Source organism: Leucopleurus acutus (genome assembly GCF_964270905.1).
Source record: "Leucopleurus acutus genome assembly, chromosome: 19".
In the NCBI taxonomy this organism is placed as follows: Eukaryota; Metazoa; Chordata; class Mammalia; order Artiodactyla; family Delphinidae; genus Leucopleurus; species Leucopleurus acutus.
The window spans coordinates 29102287-29125307 of NC_139161.1; the positions used below are offsets into that span (position 1 = coordinate 29102287).

The window sequence follows — 23021 nt, forward strand, 5'->3', positions numbered from 1 at the left end:
GTAAAGTAGCCATGTTAATAAATCGTCAGATTCTTTGAATTTGAAGGTATTTTTAGCAGAATATTCAATAGTAGGTCCTTGCTCTGAGTCACAGCAAGTGCCATTAGCAAAAACTGCATTGCTCATCTGCTATTTTGAGGAATGCCAGTTTCTCAAAACCTATACAAGAAAACTTTATTGTGTCCCTAATTTTATATTTTACGCCAGGACCTGTTTTACATATATGTACATATATATATATCCTCCAATGGGAATGACACATCAGAAAAACTTTTCATTGTAGGATTCCTCTGTAGTTTTTCATCTTCAAGCAACCCTGGATTTAAGGCCCCTGCCTTTTAACTTGACCTTTTAAAAACAGCGTGAACTAGCTGCATTGCAAAAGCCACAAAGTAAAGGCGTTTCTCAAACATTAAGAGATTAATTTTAAAGCAGAAGTTTAAACCCAACCCACTGTACCAAATATTTAAAGTTCAGATTTTAATGAAACCAAGAGGGATATACTTTAGCATTACCTAAATGAATGGTTTTGCCATTTAAATGGCATCTTTGAGAAACATCTCAGCCCCTAGGGCCACTGATATGAATCCCAGCAGGATTAGATAAAGACCCTATCAAAGGCCAATAAGTGGCTCAGGTATCAGTCAACATAAATAACCACTTTATTTTGGTCCTGTACAAGGCACTGATTATAGGCAAAGCTCACCCAAAAAGAACATTTACAAAGCAAGAAGAAAATTTTCACGGTCTTATATTAGTATGAAATGGACCTTAACTTAAACTCAATTATCACTCACTGCTCAGGCTTGTGCTAAACCTAATTTATATACACAAGTTTTATAATGTGTCATGGACAGCAATAAGATCTGTAGTGAATCTATTCTGTGTCAGGATCAAGCATGTTCCAAGTGAACAGTCAAGACTAGCCCTGTGGAAATACAATCTGGAATCTAGCATATTATATAGGCCCCTCCCATGTTTTCTAAAGGTTAAATCAGATCCCAGCAGAGGAATGAAGTAGCTCATAACATTACCTTAAAAAGTCATTTCAGAAAAGTTGGTTCAAATATAGTGATACACAGAGCTTTGGGGAAAGAAAAACCAGAAGAGTTATAACACTGCTGATCAACAGATGCTAGTCACAACATCCCTTTCAAATGGAAAAACAAAAGGTAAAAAGAAGCTTGAGAGGATCTACAGAATGAAAGGGCCATGAGGGCCAGGATGTGGGAATGATTGTTTTGGGCTATTCCTCCCTTTCTAAATATGTAGAACTGTCTCTTTTTACCTCCTGGAGTTATTACTGTCTCCAAAGCAGGGTAGAACCCACAAACATGTTCTGTCAGCAATCTTAAAATTCTGTCACACTCCAAGGATAGATAGTTCTACAAGTAGCAGTGCACCTATGCACCCTTGTAATGGTGATAAACTCCTCCTCAGAGGAGAATATTAAGGACTGAGATTTGGTAAACAAAGTTTTCGTTAACTCAATAATAGCAAAGTCAAGGAAATGTAATTTACTCGGTCAACAAACACTTCAGTACATAACAATGAAAAGTTAAATACTTAATGTTAACATCTTTTGAAAGGCTTTAAAAAATATTTTTATATGGGGAAATAAATTCTGAATCTTAAAGGCCTCAGGTTAATCACTGTGAAGTTTTGGTATACTACTCTTGCTAGTGTATATTTAGCCTGATCTCAATATGTACCAAATATAGGACACACGAGAAATTACTGTTTTTTAAATGCCTCATACCTCAATGTGTCATGGCTGATAAAAGTGCATTATGTAAAACAAACCCAAAGCCTGTTTACTTCCTTTTCATTGTTGCTCATATTCCAAATAACTGTGAGTTTAATGTTGTACAGTATACAACCATATAATTACTGTTCATTCCATGACACTCCAGTAATGAAAAATACACCGACCTTATTTTTTTCCTACATATTTACTGATTTAAATTTTATTTTTCTTTTCTAAGCCAGCCCTATTAGCACCAAAAGGCATGAAAACGTCTCTAGGTTATGCCACTTTATAAAGTTGGTCACTCAAATATAAAGCTTTCCACAGGGTGAGAACTAACCTGATAAAGACAGTCCTTTATTGTCTCCATATTTTGGATCTATCAAGCTAAGCCATCAGATCAGATATAGAGATAAGATTATACTCTTCATTACTGCAGAGGCCTTAAAAATACCATTTCTTGAATGGGAACTAGATGGAGTAGCAAACTAGCACACAATGGCAGTCTATAAGTGCTGCACACTGTAAAAAGAAAACCCCAGTCCAAGCTGACTTTCAAATTTTTCTATCTGCAAGAATGAGTGGCACTCAAATTATGCTTCATATGACCTATTTAGTGTTAACCCTAGTTACAGAATTGGAAACCTCAAAACCCTTCATTTTTTAAAAGCCCTTCTCAAGGTGACACTGATAATCTTTCCACTGTTTATCTCTTATTCCTCTCTCCAACCACACAAATTCTGTCTCCTTTTTCATTCTAGTCCAAGTCCTACCCTTACTTAAAAACTCACCTTAAAATCTATTTACCCTACTTCTTAAGCTATTAATAGCATTTATCAACTATACTACCTATTTAATTTGAAGCCCAGGCCAACTTATGTTGTTAATAATCACACCTGGAGTTAGCACAACAATCATTTATAAATACCAACCATATACAAAAAGCACCAAATTGTGCTAGGCTGTATTTTGGGTTATCCCATCTTATTTCTTATAATTTAGCTGAGAACCAAGTAATACTAGGTTGAGAAACACATCTTAGATTTTATCTGGACAAATAATATGATTCTTCTCTTTGAAAAATCTTCAATAGCTTCACAAGTTATTTTTTTTATATAAATTTACTTATTTATTTTTTGGCTGAGTTGGGTCTTTGTTGCTGTGCGCGGGCTTTCTCTAGTTGCGACGAGCAGGGGCCACTCTTTGTTGCGGTGCGCGGGCTTCTCATTGTGGTGGCTTCTCTTTGTTGAGGAGCATAGGCTCTAGGCACACGGGCTGCAGTAGTTGTGGCACGCGGGCTCTAGAGCGCAGGCTCAGTAGTTGTGGCGCACGGGCTTAGTTGATCCGCGGCGTGTGGGATCTTCCCGGACCAGGGCTCAAACCCATGTCCCCTGCATTGGCAGGCAGATTCTTAACCACTGTGCCACCAGGGAAGTCCTCACAAGAGTTTTATATTATTCATATTTTCAGGTTAAAGGAGCAGCGAACAAGTAATACGGGTTACTTTGAAAATCTTTGCGAGAATACAGATTACAAATTAAATTTTTTGATTCCTGACATGTTCAATCCTGTCAGCTCTGCTATAAAGAAAAGAAAAAGTTGGGAATTCCCTGGCGGTCCAGTGGTTAGGACTCGGTGCTTTCGCTCCTGTGCCCCGGGTTCGATCCCTGGTCAGGAAACTAAGATCCCACAAGCTTCGTGGCGTGGTATGCATGCATTCATGCATAAATAAATAAATAAAAATAAATAAAAGAAAAAGTAAAAACCAAAAAAATTCAGTATTTCATGAAATTAAGATCTTTTCTTTCAATTGAAATAATTTGAATTAGAATGGGTTCGTGAAAAGTAGCTTTTCTGGAATAAAGTGCAAGTGGTGAAAAATAAAATCAAAAGAATATTTCCTGGGGCTCCCCTGGTGGTGCAGTGGTTGAGAGTCCGCCTGCCGATGCAGGAGACACGGGTTCGTGCCCCAGTCCGGGAAGATCCCACATGCCGCAGAGCGGCTGGGCCCGTGAGCCATGGCCACTGAGCCTGCGCGTCCGGAGCCTGTGCTCCGCAATGGTAGAGACCACAGCAGTGAGAGGCCCGCGTACCGCAAAAAAAAAAAAAAAAAAAAGAATATTTCCTGACATGTGAAAATTATATGAAATTCAAATTTCATTGTCCATAAAGTTTTATTGGAACACAGCCATATCCATTTGTTTATGTACTGTCTATGGCTACTTTTATACTACAACAGCACAGTAGCTGCAACAGAGACTGTATGCCTTGAAAGTCTAAAATACTTACTATCTGGCCCTATCAAATTCAAATCAGTTAATTTCATTAATTTCATTTCTTGAAGACAATTTAAGGAAAAAGAGCTGAATATCTAAATATGTAAATTAACATAATAATGAGGCACTTTTTTGTCTATAATTACGAAAACATTTTTGAGGGACCACAAGACAGGTAAGACAGTACAGTACAGTAAGACAGGTACTTTACAACATTGCTGTTAGGAATGTAAAGTGGTTCATCTGTTCTGCAGAGTAGGCAACAGGAGTCTCAAAAATCGCTTTTACTGATGTAAAGAATTCGACCATAAGAACATATCACAGTTTCATTTCCCTATTGATAGCTACGTATATAATTTTCAATTTTTTACTGCTAGAAACAATGAAGTATATAACATTTTTATAAATGCTGTATGTAACATAAATCATCAAACTGATTCTAAATCTATAGGAGTCAAATTTTACTAGAAACAGAGTATTTTATATACTCTCAGAGAGTTCCTAGGATATAAATTTAAAGTTGGGCTTGCTGGGTCACAGGTTGTGCACATCTTCACTTTTACTAGATATTGCCAAAATGTTCTCTAAAATAAGAGCAATTTATCCTATGACAACACTTTTTAGGCATATATTAATTGTTGCCAATCTGATGGAAAAGAATGGCATCTCACTTATTTTCAACTGCATTACCCGAATTACTAGTAAGATTCAGTATTTTATTTATTGACCATTCAATGTTTCCTTTTATAAAATGACTGACCATGTCTTTTGACCATTTTTCTGTGATAACATTCATCTTCATTTGTTTCTTTTTGTTTCATTTAGTAATTTAAAGGTCATTCTTTTAAGAACAAACTTTTCCATAATCACTACCTTTTCCTCCAAGACTCCTTCTCCTTCTTAACTGGATCCAGTATTCCTCCCATACTACTTTTCTCACAGCCCTCTCAGTAGAAATCAATTCTTCTTATCAACATCATTGTCACAGGGCTTCCCTGGTGGCGCAGTGGTTGAGAATCCGCCTGCCAATGCAGGGTACACAGGTTCGATCCCTGGTCCAGGAAGATCCCACATGCCTTGGAGCAACTAAGCCCACGCGCCACAACTACTGAGCCTGTGCTCTAGAGCCCGTGAGCCACAACTACTGAGCCCGTGTGCCCGTGTGCCACAACTACTAAGCCTGTGCTCTAGAGCCCATGAGCCACAACTACTGAGCCCGCATGCTGCAACTACTGAAGCCCGTGTGCCTAGAGCCCGTGCTCCGCAATGAGAAGCCACCGCAATGAGAAGCCTGCACACTGCAACGAAGAGTAGCCCCCGCTCGCCGCAACTATAGAAAGCCCGTGCGCAGCAGCGAAGACCCACCACAGCCAAAAATAAGTAAATAAAATAGATTTATTAAAAAAACAAAAAAATACCATTGTCACAATTACCTTAAAGATGTAATGATGACATTCCCCTCCAACAAATTCATATATAGTACAAAGTAAGTCCAAATTCCATAGTTTGGCTTTCAAAGCCTTCCATAATCTGTCCTCAACCAATATTTTCAACCTATTATTCTATTTATGCTCAATGCACCAAATAAACTAGACTGTTTGCCACCCCTCTCAAATACCCCCTGGGCTTTCTAATTCTCTGTCTTGATTTATGCTGTTCCTAGCAACCAAGTGTTTATTGGAAATTCTTCTTCGAGGAAAGCTCTTCCTTACAATATAATGTCAACAAATAAATACAGCTGACCCTTCAACAACTCGGTGTTTAGGGGTGCCCACCCTCCCAGTATTCGAAAATCGTCGTATAACTTTACAGTCAGACCTCCATATCAATGGTTTTGCATCCTCAGATTCAATCAACCACAGATCATGTAGTACAATACTATACTACGTATTCATTGAAAAAAAAAAAAAACATATAACTGGACCCACGCAGTTCAAACCCATGTTGTTCAAGGATCACCTGTATAGGGAAAAAAAAAAAAAGCACCATTTTGCAACCATAAGAATAAACTGATTCAGGCAAGAATCATCAGTTGATGATAAAAACAGAGGGTAATAATTTATAAGGAACAGGCTATTTCACATAATCTCAAAGTATCCCTCCCACAAATTACTTATTAATTATAAGAATAACTAGACTTGGGACTTCCCTGGTGGCACAGTGGTTAAGAATCCACTCGCCAATGCAGGGACACAGGTTCGAGGCCTGGTCCAGGAAGATCCCACATGCCATGGGGCAACTAAGCCTGTGTGCCACAACTACTGAGCCCGCGTGCCACAACTACTGAAGCCCACGCACCTAGAGCCCGTGCTCCACAACAAGAGAAGCCACCACAATGAGAGGCCTGTGCACTGCAACGACGAATGCCCCCCCCACTCACCACAACTAGAGAGGGCCTGAGTGCAGCAACAAAGACCCAACGCAGCCAAAAATAAATAAATTAATTAATAATAATAAAAAAGAGAGTAACTAGACTGAAGAAATCAAAAACACCCTAACCAATTAATCAAAATTAATATCAGCAATAAGGGGCAAATACCATGTACCTCCAGATTTGATGCCTTGGGAAAGACACTGTATCACTTATGCAGTATTCCAGTCACAAATGCAAAACCATGAGGAAAACATTAGAGAAATCCAAATTGAGGATATACTATAAAATAACTAACCTGTATTATTAAAAAATGTCAAAACTGTTATTCAAATGTTAAATGTGAAAGACAAAAAATACATGTAGGCAAGGACATGGAGAAAAGGGAACCCTTGTACACTGTTGGTGGGAATGTAAGTTGGTACAGCCACTATGGAAAACAGGATGGAGGTTCCTCAATAAATTAAAAATAGAACTGCCATACACCTAGCAATTCCACTTCTGGGTATTTTTCTGAAGAAAACACTAATTTGAAAAACTATATGCAACCCTATGTTCATTGCAGCATTGTTTATAATAGCCAAGATATGGAAGCAACCTAAGTATCTATTGATGGATGAATGGATTAAGAAAATGTGGTATATATATTTACAATGGAGTATTAGCCATAAAAAAAAAAAAAGAAACCTTTCCATTTGCAACAACATGAATGGACCTAGAGGGTATTATGCTAAGTGAAATAAGTCAGAGAACGACAAATACCATATGATTTTACTTATATGTGGAATCTGAAAACTAAAACAAATGAACAAACATAAAACAGAAAGAGTCATAGATACAGAGAACAAACAGGTGGCTGCCAGAGGAGAAGGAGGAGTAGGGGGATGAGTGAAATAGGTGAGGGAGACCAAGAGGTACACTCTTCAGGTCTGTACCTTCAGAGGTACAAAATAAATGAGTCATCGGGATGAAATGTACAGCATGGGGAATACAGTCAATAATATTGTAATATCTATGTATGGTGACAGATGGTAACTAGACTTATTGTGATGATCATTTGGCAATGTATAGAAATATCAAATCACTGTGTTGTGCACCTGGAAATAACACAGTGTTGTAGGTCAATTTACTCCAGTTTACTTTTTAAATTATTTTTTAATTGAAGTATAGTTGATTTACAATGTTTCAGGTGTACAGCAAAGTAATTCAACTATATATACATACATATATATTCTTTTTCACATTCTTTTCCATTATAGGTTATTATAAGATACTGAATATAGTTCCCTGTGCTATACAGCAGGTCCTTATTGTTTACCTACTTTATATATAGTAGTGTGTGTCTGTTAATCCCAAATTCCCTACACTTCAATTTTAAAAAATGTTAAATGCGAAAGACAAAGACAGAAGACCTTTTCTAGATTAAAGGAGATTAAATACAATACACGATTCTTGACTGGATCCTGAACTGGGTGAAAATGCTATAAAGGACATGATTGGGAAAACTGATGAAATTATAGATATAGACTATAGATTTAGAATGTGTGCTTAATAAAAACTTACTGAAATAAAAGAGCTGTAATTCCAAGAATCCACATACACCCCCACCACGTCTAAGGAAATGCACTGATACATACCTGGGAAGAGAAACTGATAGGACTAATGTGCTGAAACAGTGTCTTGAGCACTGAAGGTTAGAAGAACAAATTAACAATGCTAGGAATGTTCCAAGAAACCATCACCACTCACCTTACTTCAAGAACAAACATGGATTTGGGTCCTCATGTGATTTTTCAATAAAGACTTCAAGTTTCTAATATTGAACAGAAAATTGTTTAGATGCCAAAGGAAGTAACTGCGAAAGAGTGAGTTATCTATTAAAATTTTAAATTCTTAAATTTTACAGAAAATATCTAAAAACACACATTATACTGCCTTTTGAATTTGAACGACACTAATAGCTTTATTTAACAAACATTGACTACTATGTGCAAAGCACTGTGCTAGGTGCCATGAAAGATACAAAGATGAAAAAGACATAGTCCCTGCCCACAAGGAGCGTATAATCTAGTGGGGGAGACAGACAAATACACAAATAACTAGAATACAAGGCAGTAAACAACAGAGTGGACAAGTGCTGAGTGTGGCCTGAGTGTGATACTAACTAGCCTCAAGGTTCCAATTTGAAACACTGGTGATGCAGTGTTGGCTGCTTTGAAAATCCCATTTCAAGATCGGCGTAATAGATGTTTAAATGGTCCTACCCAAGCAGCTGGAGGCAAGAGAGTAGGCCAGGTGGAAGGGCTGTTTGAAACACTGTCACACCTACATACATGGTGCTGATACAAGTATGTAGGGACAGCTAAAAAAAGAACATATATATATCATCTGTCCTTTGGTTAATGGCTATAGCTACTGTTTTAAACAATATACTTTTATATAAAAAGGAATTTGTATAATCCCAGAAAAATCAACTTAAGGATTAATATTAATTCAACAAAGAATCTTGCCATAGGCAATTTTCTTATTTACTAATTGATTAAGTCTTTTCTCTAAGTATCTATAAAGCTCTGTAGCAATTAAACGGTTAGACATCTAAGTATTGCTCAGTAAAAACCTCTTTTATGTTCAGCCTTCAGAAGGAAATGGTCACATACCTGATAACCTGATATAATACTATTCTAATAGCAACAAGAAGGCCTTAAAGAGATTTAAGGAAAATAATTTTTAATGCTTCAATGCAAATGGAATACACGCTGATTAAATACAATTCAATGTTCTTTGAAAATATCTCACTGACAGCATTTGATACCAGTTAAGGCCAGCAAAATTGAAGTGAGGAAAATATCACATATATTGTCTTTCATTGGTTTCATATATCATTTCCTATGACTATGGCAGCTCAATCTTTTCTTTGAAAATTCCATTTATTGGTACTGATGAGCTTTGATTTGCTTTTAACTCGTATGCTAAAAACAGCTGCTGACCACTTCCTCTTGGTAGTGCTGTCTGACATAAATGGCAAAGCAGAAGCACATTTTCTGGCTGCTTTTCCTACTTCCTGAATTGGAGGGTTCACTGCTTAGCCTGTTTCCTTCAGGGTGTCACTGTGATCCTGGGACCTCTGCTGCTTTCTCTCAAGGAAACGAGCACGTGCGTCTGATATGGATTTATCATCATTTCTTCTTTGCATTTTCTTTAGGACTTCTTTTGGTATTCCATCTGAAACCATTACAAATTAATCCAATAAAATTTTAGTTTTGAGTTTCAGTATTAGAAACGTTAAGAGAAAGAGATGCTCTGATTTTTTAATGTTAAGGGGAAAAGAAGGAAATTAAATTTTGCCCTTTCAAAAGAAATGATATAATTGATGGATAAAAATAAGGGCATAAAAGGACTTCCCAAGTGGTCCAGTGGCTAAGACTGCACACCCAGTGCAGGGGGCCAGGGTTCAATCCCTGATCAGGGAACTAGATCCCACATGCTGCAACTAAAAAGATCCTGCGTGCCACAACTAAGACCTGGGGCAGCCAAATGAATGAATGAATAAATAAATAAAATAAGAGCATAGAGGTCTGAGGAGTCAGAAAAATTGACCCTAAGTCAAACATGTAGTGTGGTTATACACTAAAACAAAACAGAGTAGTTAACATTTCCAATGACCTTGGGCAAAATTCCCCACCATTCTATTTCTCAGTGATGTTAAATAAGGATAATACAATTTGCTCCATCAATCAGCCTCAAAAAGCTTTACTGAAAAGCTCTTTTTATTTGTGAGCTGAGAATTAAGCTTTCTGTCCTAGTTCAGTACCACAACAGTTTATGCCTCACAACTAGGGACCTAACATTTCAAGGAAAAATCTCCTGAAAAAAAAAAAAGGATGTTCTGCAGTAATAATTCACAAAATTTTATAAACAAAATAAAAATAGTAAAGCACTACTGGGAAGCAATATGGCATGATAGTTAAGAGTAGAGGCCACAGAGTCAAATTCCTTGGATTCAAAATCCAGATTCACCAAATATTAGCTTTGGGATTTTCAGCAAATTATTGTATACTGCTAAGTATTTCCTCATCTATAAAGTAGGGATATGCAGTTACTTCACAGAGTTATTGTGAATATTTAATGGGGTAATGCAAGTTGTTAGCATGTGGCAAAAACGTTCTATAGATATTGTTATTAATAATGTTGTTGGGGCTTCCCTGGTGGCACAGTGGTTGAGAGTCTGCCTGCCAATGCAGGGGACACGGGTTCGTGCCCCGGTCCAGGAAGATCCCACATGCCATGAAGCGGCTAGGCTCGTGAGCCGTGGCCGCTGGCCCTGCACGTCCGGAGCCTATGCTCCGCAACGGGAGAGGCCACAACAAGTGAGAGGCCCGAGAAATGCAAAAAATAATAATAATAATAATTAAAATAATAATAATAATAATGTTGTTGAACAGAGGGGTTAAGGAAAACATGATTAACTGGAAGGAAAGAAGGAAGTCAAAGGAAGTCTGAGACTCATGACAACTCTTTGCTTTTCTGAGGAGACAGAGCCAGAATCTAAGCTCTGTAACAGTTTTTCTGTAATTATATGAGAATTTGGACACTTATGCTCTAGAACAAGCGATTCACTCACCCTTTAGATGCTTTACATTTTCCTTATTGGTCCACCTCCTTCTTGCATCTTCTCTCATTTCACGTCGGGCCACACTGCTCAAATCATGTGCATTAAATTCATGCAACTTGGGTAACAAGTCTCTCACCCATTCATAACGGATTGGACACACAATTCTTGCGTAGACTTTGGTGGTAACTAATACCTCATGGAAAATGATCCATTCAAGTTTGGTTTCCTGTTCATGAAGCTACACAAAAGAATTCATTTAAGGATGATAATTCAATAACCTGCCTTATTGCACATTAGACCAACCAAATACCAACAGCCCAAACTCTTCTGAATTAATTTCTATATTCTTCAATCAAACAGGAGGCATAGGCCAACCAATACCTTTATGTAATATAGATATATGCTAAACTTATCCTCAAAAGAGAAAAGTAGAAGACATCTGTATATTATTTATTCCTATACCTTTACAAAAGGAAGAAATTCCTACACCTTCCTTTACAAAAGGAAGAAATTTCTTCCTTTTATTAAAAACAAGGTACTTACTGCTGAGGAAGGATGAATGTGAACTGGGCTTCCACGCCCATCCATTGTGCAAAACGTTCTCCCAACAGACCTAAGAACCAAAAAACCAAAGGATAAAGACAAGAACAGTAAAAGCAATGAAATAAGTTTAGAGCACTAAATAAGTTTCACTGTAGAGCACTAACGATGAAAAATTATATGTTCTACTACAAAGATTGCTATAAGCAGAGGTTTATATTTATTCAACTGTCACTATAACTTCTCTACCAATTGATCTTTTTTTCTTAATCAATTAATTAATTAATTTTTGGCTGCGTTGGGTTTTCATTGCTCCGCGCAGGTTTTCTCAAGTTGCGGCGAGTGGGGGCTACTCTTTGCTGTGTGCACGTGCTTCTCATCGCAGTGGCTTCTCTTGTTGCAGAGCACAGGCTCTAGGTGTGTGGGCTTTAGTAGTTGTGGCACATGGGCTCAGTAGTTGTGGCTCATGGGCTCTAGAGCGCAGGCTCAGTAGTTGTGGCACACGGGCTTAGTTGCTCTGCGACATGTGGGATCTTCCCAGACCAGGGCTCAAACCAGTGTCTCCTGCATTGGCAGGCAGATTCTTAACCACTGCGCCACCAGGGAAGTCCCCTCTACCAATTCATCTTAAAACTAATGATACAGGGAATTCCCTGGCAGTCCAGTGGTTAGGACTCTGTGCTCTCACTGCCAAGGGCCTGGGTTTGATCCCTGGTTGGGGAACTAAAACTCCACAAGCTGCATGGTGCAGCCAAAAAAAAAAAGAACTAATGATACAACTTAAATAGTCATTTTAATTAAGTATAAACATTTCTGGTCAATAAATAGCAATATTAACAATAATATTGTATTTGTGCTTGAGAATTTCCAAAATGCTTTCATAATAAAACCTCAAATAAGCCTATGAGTTTTGAGAGCCAGGTACTTTATTAAAAGCTCAAAACTGAGATTCAAATAAATTAGATAGCTTTCTCAAGTCAAAGAGCTAATGTATGATGAGGCAAGTCCTAAACATAGGTCTTCTGACTTAAATACAGTATTCTTCAGATTATATTATGCTACATCTCCTTTCAAGGGTATAGGTAATTTTCACTATTCTAAAATGCGATAATTAGAGCAGAAGCAAGAAGAACTACAGTCCTGCAGCCTGTGGAACAACAACCACATTCACGGAAAGATGGACAAGATGAAAAGGCAGAGGGCTATGTACCAGATGAAGGAACAAGATAAAACCCCAGAAAAACAACTAAATGAAGTGGAGATAGGCAACCTTCCAGAAAAAGAATTCAGAATAATGATAGTGAAGATGATCCAGGACCTCAGAAAAAGAATGGAGGCAAAGATCAAGAAGATGCAAGAAATGTTTAACAAAGACCTAGAAGAATTAAAGAACAAACAAACAGATATGAACAATACAATAACTGAAATGAAAAACACACTAGAAGGAATCAATAGCAGAATAACTGAGGCAGAAGAACGGATAAGTGAACTGGAAGACAGAATGATGGAATTCACTGCCATGGAACAGAAAAAGAAACAAGAATGAAAAGAAATGAAGACAGCCTAAGAGACCTCTGGGACAACATTAAACACAAAAACATTCGCATTATAGGGGTCCCAGAAGGCGAGAGAGAGAGAAAGGACCCGAGAAAATATTTGAAGAGATAATAGTCGAAAACTTCCCTAACGTGGGAAAGGAAATAGCCACCCAAGTCCAGGAAGCTCAGAGTCCCATACAGGACAAACCCAAGGACAGACACACCAAGACACATAGCAATCAAACTGGTAAAAATTAAAGACAAAGAAAAATTATTGAAAGCAGCAAGGGAAAAACGAAAAATAACATACAAGGGAACTTGCATAAGGTTAACAGCTGATTTCTCAGCAGAAACTCTACAAGCCAAAAGGGAGTGGCATGACTGTGATGAAAGAGAAGAGCCTACAACCAAGATTACTCTATCTGGCAAGGATCTCATTCAGATTCGACAGAGAAATGAAAAGCTTTACAGACAAGCAAAAGCTAAGAGAATTCAGCACCACCAAACCAGCTCTACAACAAACGCTAAAGGAAACTTCTCCAAGTGAGAAACACAAGAGAAGAAAAGGACCTACACAAACAAACCCATAACAATTAAGAAAATGGTAACAGGAACATACATATCGATAATTACCTTAAACATGAATGGATTAAATGCTCCAACCAAAAGACACAGGCTCGCTGAATGGATACCAAAACAAGACCCATATATATGCTGTCTACAAGAGACCCACTTCAGACCTAGGGACACATACAGACTGAAAGTGAGGGGGTGGAAAAAGATATTCCATGCAAATGGAAATCAAAAGAAAGCTGGAATAGCAATACTCATACCAGATAAAACAGACTTTAAAATAAAGAATGTTACAAGAGACAAGGAAAGACACTACATAATGATCAAGGGATCAATCCAAGAAGATATAACAATTATAAATATATATGCACCCAACATAGGAGCACCTCAATACATAAGGCAACTGCTAACAGCCATAAAAGAGGAAATCGACAGTAACACAATAATAGTGGGGCACTTTGACACCTCACTTACACCAATGGACAGATCATCTGAACAGAAAATTAATAAGGAAACACAAGCTTTAAATGACACAACAGACCAGATAGAGTTAATTGATATTTATAGGACATTCCATCCAAAAACAGCAGATTACACTTTCTTCTCAAGTGTGCACGTAACATTCTCCAGGATAGATCACATTTTGGGTCACAAATCAAGCCTCAGTAAATTTAAGAAAACTGAAATCATATCAAACATCTTTTCTGACCACAACGCTATGAGATTAGAAATCAATTACAGGGGGAAAAAACGTAAAAAACACAAACACATGGAGGCTAAATAACATGTTACTAAATAACCAAGAGATCACTGAAGAAATCAGAGAGGAAATCAAAAAATACCTAGAGACAAATGACAGTGAAAACACGATGATCCAAAACCTATGGGATGCGGCAAAAGCAGTTCTAAGAGGGAAGTTTATACCAATACAAGCCTATCTCAAGAAACAGGAAAAATCTCAAACAATCTAACCATACTAAAGGAATTAGAGAAAGAAGAAAAAACAAAACCCAAAGTTAGCAGAAGGAAAGAAATCAATGAGACAGAAACAAAGAAAACAATAGCAAAGATCAATAAAACTAAAAGCTGGTTCTTTGAGAAGATAAACAAAATTGATAAACCATTACCCAGATTCATCACGAAAAAGAGGGAGAGGGCTCAAATCAATAAAATTAGAAATGGAAAAGGAGAACAGACACCACAGAAATACAAAGCATCCTAAGAGACTACTACAAGCAACTCTATGCCAATAAAATGGACAACCTGGAAGAAATGGACAAATTCTTAGAAAGGTATAACCTTCCAAGACTGAACCTGGAAGAAACAGAAAATATGAACAGATCAATCACAAGTAATGAAATTGAAACTGTGATTAAAAATCTTCCAACAAACAAAAGTCCAGGACCAGATGCCTTCACAGATGAATTCTATCAAACATTTAGAGTAGAGCTAACACCCAACCTCTTCAAACTCTTCCAAAAAACTGCAGAGGAAGGAACACTCCCAAACTCATTCTATGAGGCCACCATCACCCTGATACCAAAACCAGACAAAGATGTCACAAAGAATGAAAACTACAGGCCAATATCACTGATGAACACAGATGCAACAATCCTCAACAAAATACCACCAAACAGAATCCAACAACACATTAAAAGGATCATACACCATGATCAAGTGGGATTTATCCCAGGGATGCAAGGATTCTTCGATATAGGCAAAACAATCAGTGTGATACATCATACTAACAAACTGAAAAGTAAAAACCATATGATCACCCCAAAAGATGCAGAAAAAGCTTTTGACAAAATTCAACACCCATTTATGATAAAAACTCTCCAGAAAGTGGGCACAGAGGGAACCTACCTCAACATAATAAAGGCCATATACAACAAACCCACAGCAAACATCATTCTCAGTGGTGAAAAACTGAAGCATTTCCTCTAAGATCAGGAACAAGACAAGGATGTCCACTCTCACCACTATTATTCAACATAGTTTTGGAAGTCCTAGCCATGGCAATCAGAGAAGAAAAAGAAATAAAAGGAATACAAATTGGAAAAGAAGAAGTAAAACTGTCACTGTTTGCAGATGACATGATACTATACATAGAAAATCCTAAGAAAACTACTAGAGCTAATCAATGAATTTGGTAAAGTTGCAGGATACAAAATTAATGCACAGAAATCTCTTGCATTCCTATACACTAATGGTGAAAAATCTGAAAGAGAAATTAAGGAAACACTACCATTTACCACTGCAACACAAAGAATAAAATACTTAGGAATAAACCTACCTAGGGAGACAAAAGACCTGTATGCAGAAAACTATAAGACACTGATGAAAGAAATTAAATATGATACAAACAAATGGAGAGATATCCCATGTTCTTGGATTGGAAGAATCAATATTGTGAAAATGACTATACTACCCAGAGCAATCTACAGATTCAATGCAATCCCTATCAAATTACCAATGGCATTGTTTTCAGAACTAAAACAAAAAACCTTAAAATTTGTATGGAGACACAAAAGACCCCGAATAGCCAAAGCAGTCTTGAGGGAAAAAAACAGAGCTAGAGGAATCAGACTCCCTGACTTCAGACTATACTACCAAGCTACAGTAATCAAGACAATATGGTACTGGCACGAAAACAGAAACATAGATCAATGGAACAAGATAGAAAGCCCAGAGATAAACCCATGCACCTATGATCAACTAATCTATGACAAAGGAGGCAAGGATATACAATGGAGAAAAGACAGCCTCTTCAATAAGTGGTGCTGGGAAAACTGGACAGCTACATGTAAAAGAATGAAATTAGAACACTCCCTAACACCATACACAAAAATAAACTCAAAGTGGATTAAAGACCTAAATGTAAGACCGGAGACTATAAAACTCTTAGAGGAAAATATAGGAAGAACACTCTTTGACGTAAATCACAGCAAGATCTTTTTTGATCCACCTCCTAGAGTAATGGAAATAAAAACAAAAATAAACAAACGGGACCTAATGAAACTTAAAAGCTTTGCAAAGCAAAGGAAACTACAAACAGGACGAAAAGACAACCCTCAGAATGGGAGGAAATATTTGCAAACGAATCAATGGACAAAGGATTCATTTCCAAAATATATAAACAGCTCATGCAGCTCAATATTAAAAAAAACAAACAATCCAATCCAAAAATGGGCAGAAGACCTAAATAGACATTTCTCCAAAGAAGACATACAGATGGCCAAGAAGCACATGAAAAGCTGCTCAACATCACTAATTATTAGAGAAATGCAAATCAAAACTACAATGAGGTATCACCTCACACCAGTCAGAATGGGCATCATGAGAAAATCTACAAACAACAAATGCTGGAGAGGGTGTGAAGAAAAGGGAACCCTCTTGCACTGTTGGTGGGAATGTAAATTGATACAGCCACTATGGAGAACAGTATGGAGGTTCCTTAAAAAACTAAAAATAGAATTACCGTATAACCCAGCAATCCCACTACTGGGCATATACCCAGAGAAAACCATAATTCAAAAAGACACATGCACCTCAATGTTCATTGCAGCACTACTTACAATAGCCAGGTCATGGAAGCAACCTAAATGCCCATCGACAGATGAATGGATAAAGAAGGCGTGGTACATATATACAACGGAGTATTACTCAGCCATAAAAAGGAACGAAACTGGGTCATTTGTAGAGACGTGGATGAATCTAGAGACTGTCATACAGAGTGAAGTAAGTCATAAAAAGAAAACCAAATATCATATATTAATGTACATATGTGGAACCTAGAAAAATGGTATAGATGAACTGGTTTACAGGGCAGAAATTGAGACAGAGATGTAGAGAACAAATGTATGGACACCAAGGGGGGATAGCGGCGGTGGAGTGGGCGGTGGTGGTGGTGGGATGAACTGGGAGACTGGGATTGACATGTATACACTAATATGTATAAAATGGATAACTCATAAGAACCTGCTGTATAAAAAAATAAAATTCAAAAATTCAAAAAAATATATGATAATTAGAACATTTCATCTGCATTTTTTCTAATTCGTGTTAACTTTAAATTCTTATCCTCTTCTATACTTCCCTATATATATGTTATTCCAAAAACTTGTCAAAATTATGCCTTAGAGCTCAATCATCACAACTGATTTCCTACAGAACTTCACATATATTCCTATTATAACCCAGATCAGACTGCATTATAATTATTTGTATATATATCTACACAGTACATATTTGGACAGTACAAAAATCTTTTTTTCTTCAACCATTTGAAAGTTAGTAGCCAAACTTATGACCCATCATCCCCAAATACCTGAGTGTGCATTTCCTATAATCAAGAATATTCTCCTATATAACCATAATACAACCATCAAAACCAGGGAATTAACACTGACACATTACTAGCATCTAATCCTCAGAACCCAATGAAGTTTACCAAATGTCCTAATAATATCCTTTATAGTAAAAGGATCCAGTTCAGAATCATTTACTGCCTTTACATTTTATGGCCCCTTAGTCTCCTTCATTCTGGAATACTCTCCAGTCTTCCTTTGACCTTCATGATCTTGACACCTTTAAATTATCAGCTAGTTATTTTGTAGTATGTGCCTCAATTTGATTTTGTCTGTTTTAGGATGATTAGATTCAGGTTACAGATCTTTGGCAGGAATATCACAGAAGTGTTGCTGTGTTTTCATTATATCCTATCAGGAGGAACATGATTTTGATTTGTTGCTTGATCTAGGCAACATCTGCCAGGCTTCTTCAGTGAGAAGTTACTTTTTCCCTTTGTAATTAACAAGAGTTTTGTGGAGAGGTGCTCAACTATGTAAATAATTCTATTTGTCATTAAACTTTTAATTTACTCATTTATTAATTTATATGATTATAGACCCATGATTTCACATTTTATTCAATGGGTTATATAATCCATTACTATCATTATTTATTTCAATGCTCAAAATATCCCATCTTTGATCAGCTGGGACCTATTCAAGCTGGCTCCTTTGTACTTCTGACATGGCCTCAACCTTCACTGATCACTACTTTGCTTGCTGGCAAAATAAGATATTTCGGGCTCATCATGTACTTTCCCAGCCCTATTTCTCCAAAGAGCCCTGGGTCTTTTATGTGGCAGATGGTTGTTCCAAGTCAAGATCTGGGCACAAAGTATATTCATTGCTATTAAAGAGTCATTGCTTCCAGTCCATCTCATAGTTAGGTTACATATTTACATACATACAAATACATATTACACACACACACACACACACACACACACACACAGAGTACCATCTATTTTTATTACCATATCTATCTATCCATCCATCTAACTATAGTAAAAACTGTATACCAGACTTTCCTGGTGGTGCAGTGGTTAAGAATCTGCCTGCCAGTGCAGGGGACATGGGTTCGAGCCCTGGTCCGGGAAGATCTCACATGCTGCGGAGCAACTAAGCCCGTGCGCCACAACTACCGAACCTGTGCTGTAGAGCCCATGAGCCACAACTACTGAGCCTGTGTGCCACAACTACTGAAGCCCAGGCGCCCACAGCCTGCACTCCACAACAAGAGAAGCCACCGCATGAGAAGCCCGCACACCATGACGAAGAGTAGCTCCCACTTGCCACAACTAGAAAATGTCCATGTGCAGCAACGAAGACCCAATGCAGCCATAAATAAATTAATTAACTAACTAATTAAAAAACCCATAATACCTGAAATTCCAATCAACTCCACAGGGCTCATTCTTGTTTTCTCCCTTTCAGCATTTCTAACTCCCTTCACCATTTGCCTTAATATATTCAATTATGTGATCAATTCCCCTGTATATAACGAATCTCCCATCACCACCACTCTTACCCCTTTCCCTACAAAGATGGCCTCCCTCCCTACACTCAGACTCTGACACTCAATACCAAATAACTCCCATGTAAGTACCTTCCCCAATCCTGCTCAAGACCTGACATTCCACACCAAACTACCCTTCCTCAGGGATGCCATCCTCAACCTATTTGGCTTTCACACTCCACAAAGAGCCACCCCTCTGCAAGAAAACCAGTGTCACTCAACTTAGGCACTAATACCCCATGCTGGACAGCTGTCCTACAGACTCCCCTCCTGCCCCACAAGAGCTTCAATATCTTGCTCTCAGCCACTGCAGCTCCCCTTGCACAAGTGACAATTATGAAAAGGGTCACTGTAATTGATGTCATCATAATTTGATTTAAACAGAGTTTAAATCAAACTGTTTTTAATATTAAATATTTAATATTATCATCAAATACGGTTGTATTTCTCTATCCATCTCTCAAGCTCTTACTGCTTACCTGCGAGCTACATTTTTGAAATAACCTGCACAAAGACATCTTCGCAGTACTTCATGTTTAGGGCCTTCAAAGGTCTCTCTTGGGAAGTCACTTTGCTATAGAAAGAATACATGTACAGTGGTAAATCTCACAGAACAATTTGAAATAATCTTTTAGTTTGAAAAATCCACATTTCTAAAGACTTCTGTTTCTGGCCAATATGGAGTAAGAGGGACCAGATTTACCCTTCTGCTTGAACCAACCAAAAAATGGACAAAGCATATGAAATAATCATCTCCAAAACACTATATATCAAGCAATAAAGGACAGTGACCTCTGAGAAATAAATGAAGTAGGGAAAATAAATGAAGTAAGTCCAACAACTGCCCCAGCTTACAGTCAACCTTGAGAAAGATTCTGGACGAAGGTGCAGGAAAGGAAAAACCCAAGTGGAACGTGGAGAACTCCCAGAGTTAAAGAGACTGAGCTGAGAATCCAGGAAGACCAGGATGGCTAGAGTTCCCAGGCCAGAGTTCAGGAGAGAAGAGATCTGCATAGAGAACTCCAGAGATATGCAGAAGGGCCTCAAGAGTTCAACTGAATAATGGTAAGCATATGAATGTGAGGAAATTACCCAAGGCCAGGAAAAGAGCCTCCCAAAAGGATAAGGGATAACAGAGCTGTGTGCTCGCACAGGGTCAGGAACGGTGCCTGTTCCTACAAACCATTCTTCAACACCTTACAATATATATGGTTTGGGGTAGAGTACTCAGAAGGCCTTACCAAAATGCTACTCAAGGAAAAAAAACATTATAGCAATCACCTGTTTAAGCTTCCTGATCAGTTCTCTAAGTTGAGCTTCAACACGAAATGCAGAAAATAAGCACCTCCAATGAATCCAATGTTTCTGGCACCACGAAGCTGGAGCTCCACTGCAAAACAAAAATATTGGTGTCTCAAAAATATCTTCTATGAGTGAAAGACAGTCTAACGTTCTCATTTCTATTACACAACTAGAAACCCATAGGCAACTGTCAGCTCTTTTATGAGACCTGTCCAATTAATAAAAAAGCACTTTAAGGAATTTGAAAAAACAAATTAATGCAGGTGCCTGTAAGTGAATTAAAACATGATTCGTAAAATGGGTTTCTTTTTATTCATATATGCTTTAACAAGTTAATGCAGGTGCCTCTAAGTGAATTAAAACATGATTTGGAAATGGGTTCCTTTTTATTCATATACGCTTTAACAAATATCCAATCATTTTCTCAACTAAGCTACTTATACAGAGCCAAAATTCTATAAGGTCAGTTTTCAGGAAAGGTTTAGGGGGAGAAGAAAGAAGAGAACTAATGTTATGCAATAAATGACTACTAAGTCATAGTCACCTGACAGAGAAATCCCACTAATGTTCACAAAAATACCTTGAGGTCAGTATCATTCCCACTGAACCTTACTGTCTAAAATAATATACTATATTGAAGATATATTTCAAACTAACACTTTCCAGTACGAAGAACTATCTCACATACCTTGATTTGCACTGTTCAAAGATGACAGCTAAAGTTGCAAAGTCATTAAATCCTCCAGCTTTAGCTGCCAATTCTCGATGTCTCTGTTCTGCTTCCTTCTGGTACTCTGGATCAACTAAAACGACAATTGGAAAGGCAGTTTAGTTCTACTTTACATCAAGTGCCTATATTCACTTTGTTTATTCAAGTTCATTAAAATCTGCCTCGCCCTCTGAGGTGCAATAAGGGAGAAGTACATTAACTCTTCTGGGGGGTCTCTACTCCCACAATTCCTTTTCTTCTTTAATCACACTTTGGAGATTTTACCAGAATAGCAACATTATTCCTCCCAAAAAGTATTTAGAATTTAGTATTGGTTTTACCATAAGAGTAACCCATGCTCACAGTAAAAAATACTTACGTAAAAGTTCAATGTTCCCCACTTTGTTACATTACCCATAAACCAATCCTCAAGGCTAACCACTGTTAATTATTTAGTGTGTGTCCTTCAAGATATTTTCTATATATATACAAGCATTGTGTATAATCGTTTATTTTTACATAAGTGGAATATACCTTCTGAAATTTCCTTTATTAGTAACAGCTTAATGTAAGTACATATAGAATTATTCATTCTCAAACATACCTACATTGTATTTCTCAGGGGTATAAGGAACACAACACAATTTAACCAGACCCTATTTATCCAATTCCTAATTATGGACAATTAGGACCATCATATATGCAGAAATGAACTACGACAAGCTTTTCTTTTTTAACTTTATATTGAAGTATATCATGCATACAGAAAACTACACAGGTCAAAAGTGTACAGGTCAATGAGTGGTCACAAATATAACATACCAATGTACCCAACACCCAGATCAACAAGCAGAATATTACCAGTATCCCAGAGCCCTTTTTTTGCTCTCCTTCCAATAACTACCCATTCCCGTCCACAAGGATAACCCATATCCTGACTTCTAACCCCAAAGAAGTGTTTTGCCTGTTTCTAAACTTAACCCCCCCCTTTTTTGTCAAAAGGTCCTAGGGCTTCTTCCCTCACTGTAGGGCATCAAACCCCCACCCTACTCGTTCAGTATGCCCATCGCAGCTAGATTTGGCAGAGGCACCATGCTGCCCCATTCCAGGCAGCAGCACTTAGACAGACTACAACGTGAATGTGCAAAGCATCAGTTCCTGGTATTAGGAAGAAAGCAATCTGATTAAATGAAACACTCACGATGATATAAAGTCTTCTATCCCAGGCGTTAAGTGGCTTCCACCTATGTGACCTGGGTAACAACTGAAGGAAGCAGCTAGAGACAAAAGGAGAGCAAATATGGCCATACAAATGGCCCTGCCAAGGTGAAGATATAATGACTATCTCTTGAACCAGTCATGGATATTGATTTTTAAGCCAAAACATCTAATTTCATGCACCCAAACACCACTGCCCAGAAGGTACTATGCACTAGACTCAAGCATCAACTCTGTCTTGGCTCCAACACTAAGAGACAAGCCTAC

General features: G+C 37.7%; 1 protein-coding gene across 2 annotated transcripts in view; it reads right to left on the reverse strand.

Annotated features, from left to right (window-relative positions):
• Window positions 1–8312: 8312 nt before the first annotated feature.
• The window catches only part of DHX40 (DEAH-box helicase 40), a 52032-nt gene continuing 37323 nt past the window's right edge, over window positions 8313–23021 (reverse strand). For both annotated transcript variants that reach the window (XM_082860174.1, XM_082860173.1), the window contains exons 13-18: window positions 21516–21630; window positions 20807–20915; window positions 20005–20099; window positions 11550–11619; window positions 11016–11244; window positions 8313–9616 (exon numbers count right to left, since the gene is read on the reverse strand). In XM_082860174.1, coding sequence (XP_082716300.1) covers window positions 9477–9616; window positions 11016–11244; window positions 11550–11619; window positions 20005–20099; window positions 20807–20915; window positions 21516–21630 — 758 coding nt within the window. In that variant the 3' untranslated portion in view covers window positions 8313–9476. The remainder of the gene's footprint in view (window positions 9617–11015; window positions 11245–11549; window positions 11620–20004; window positions 20100–20806; window positions 20916–21515; window positions 21631–23021) is intronic.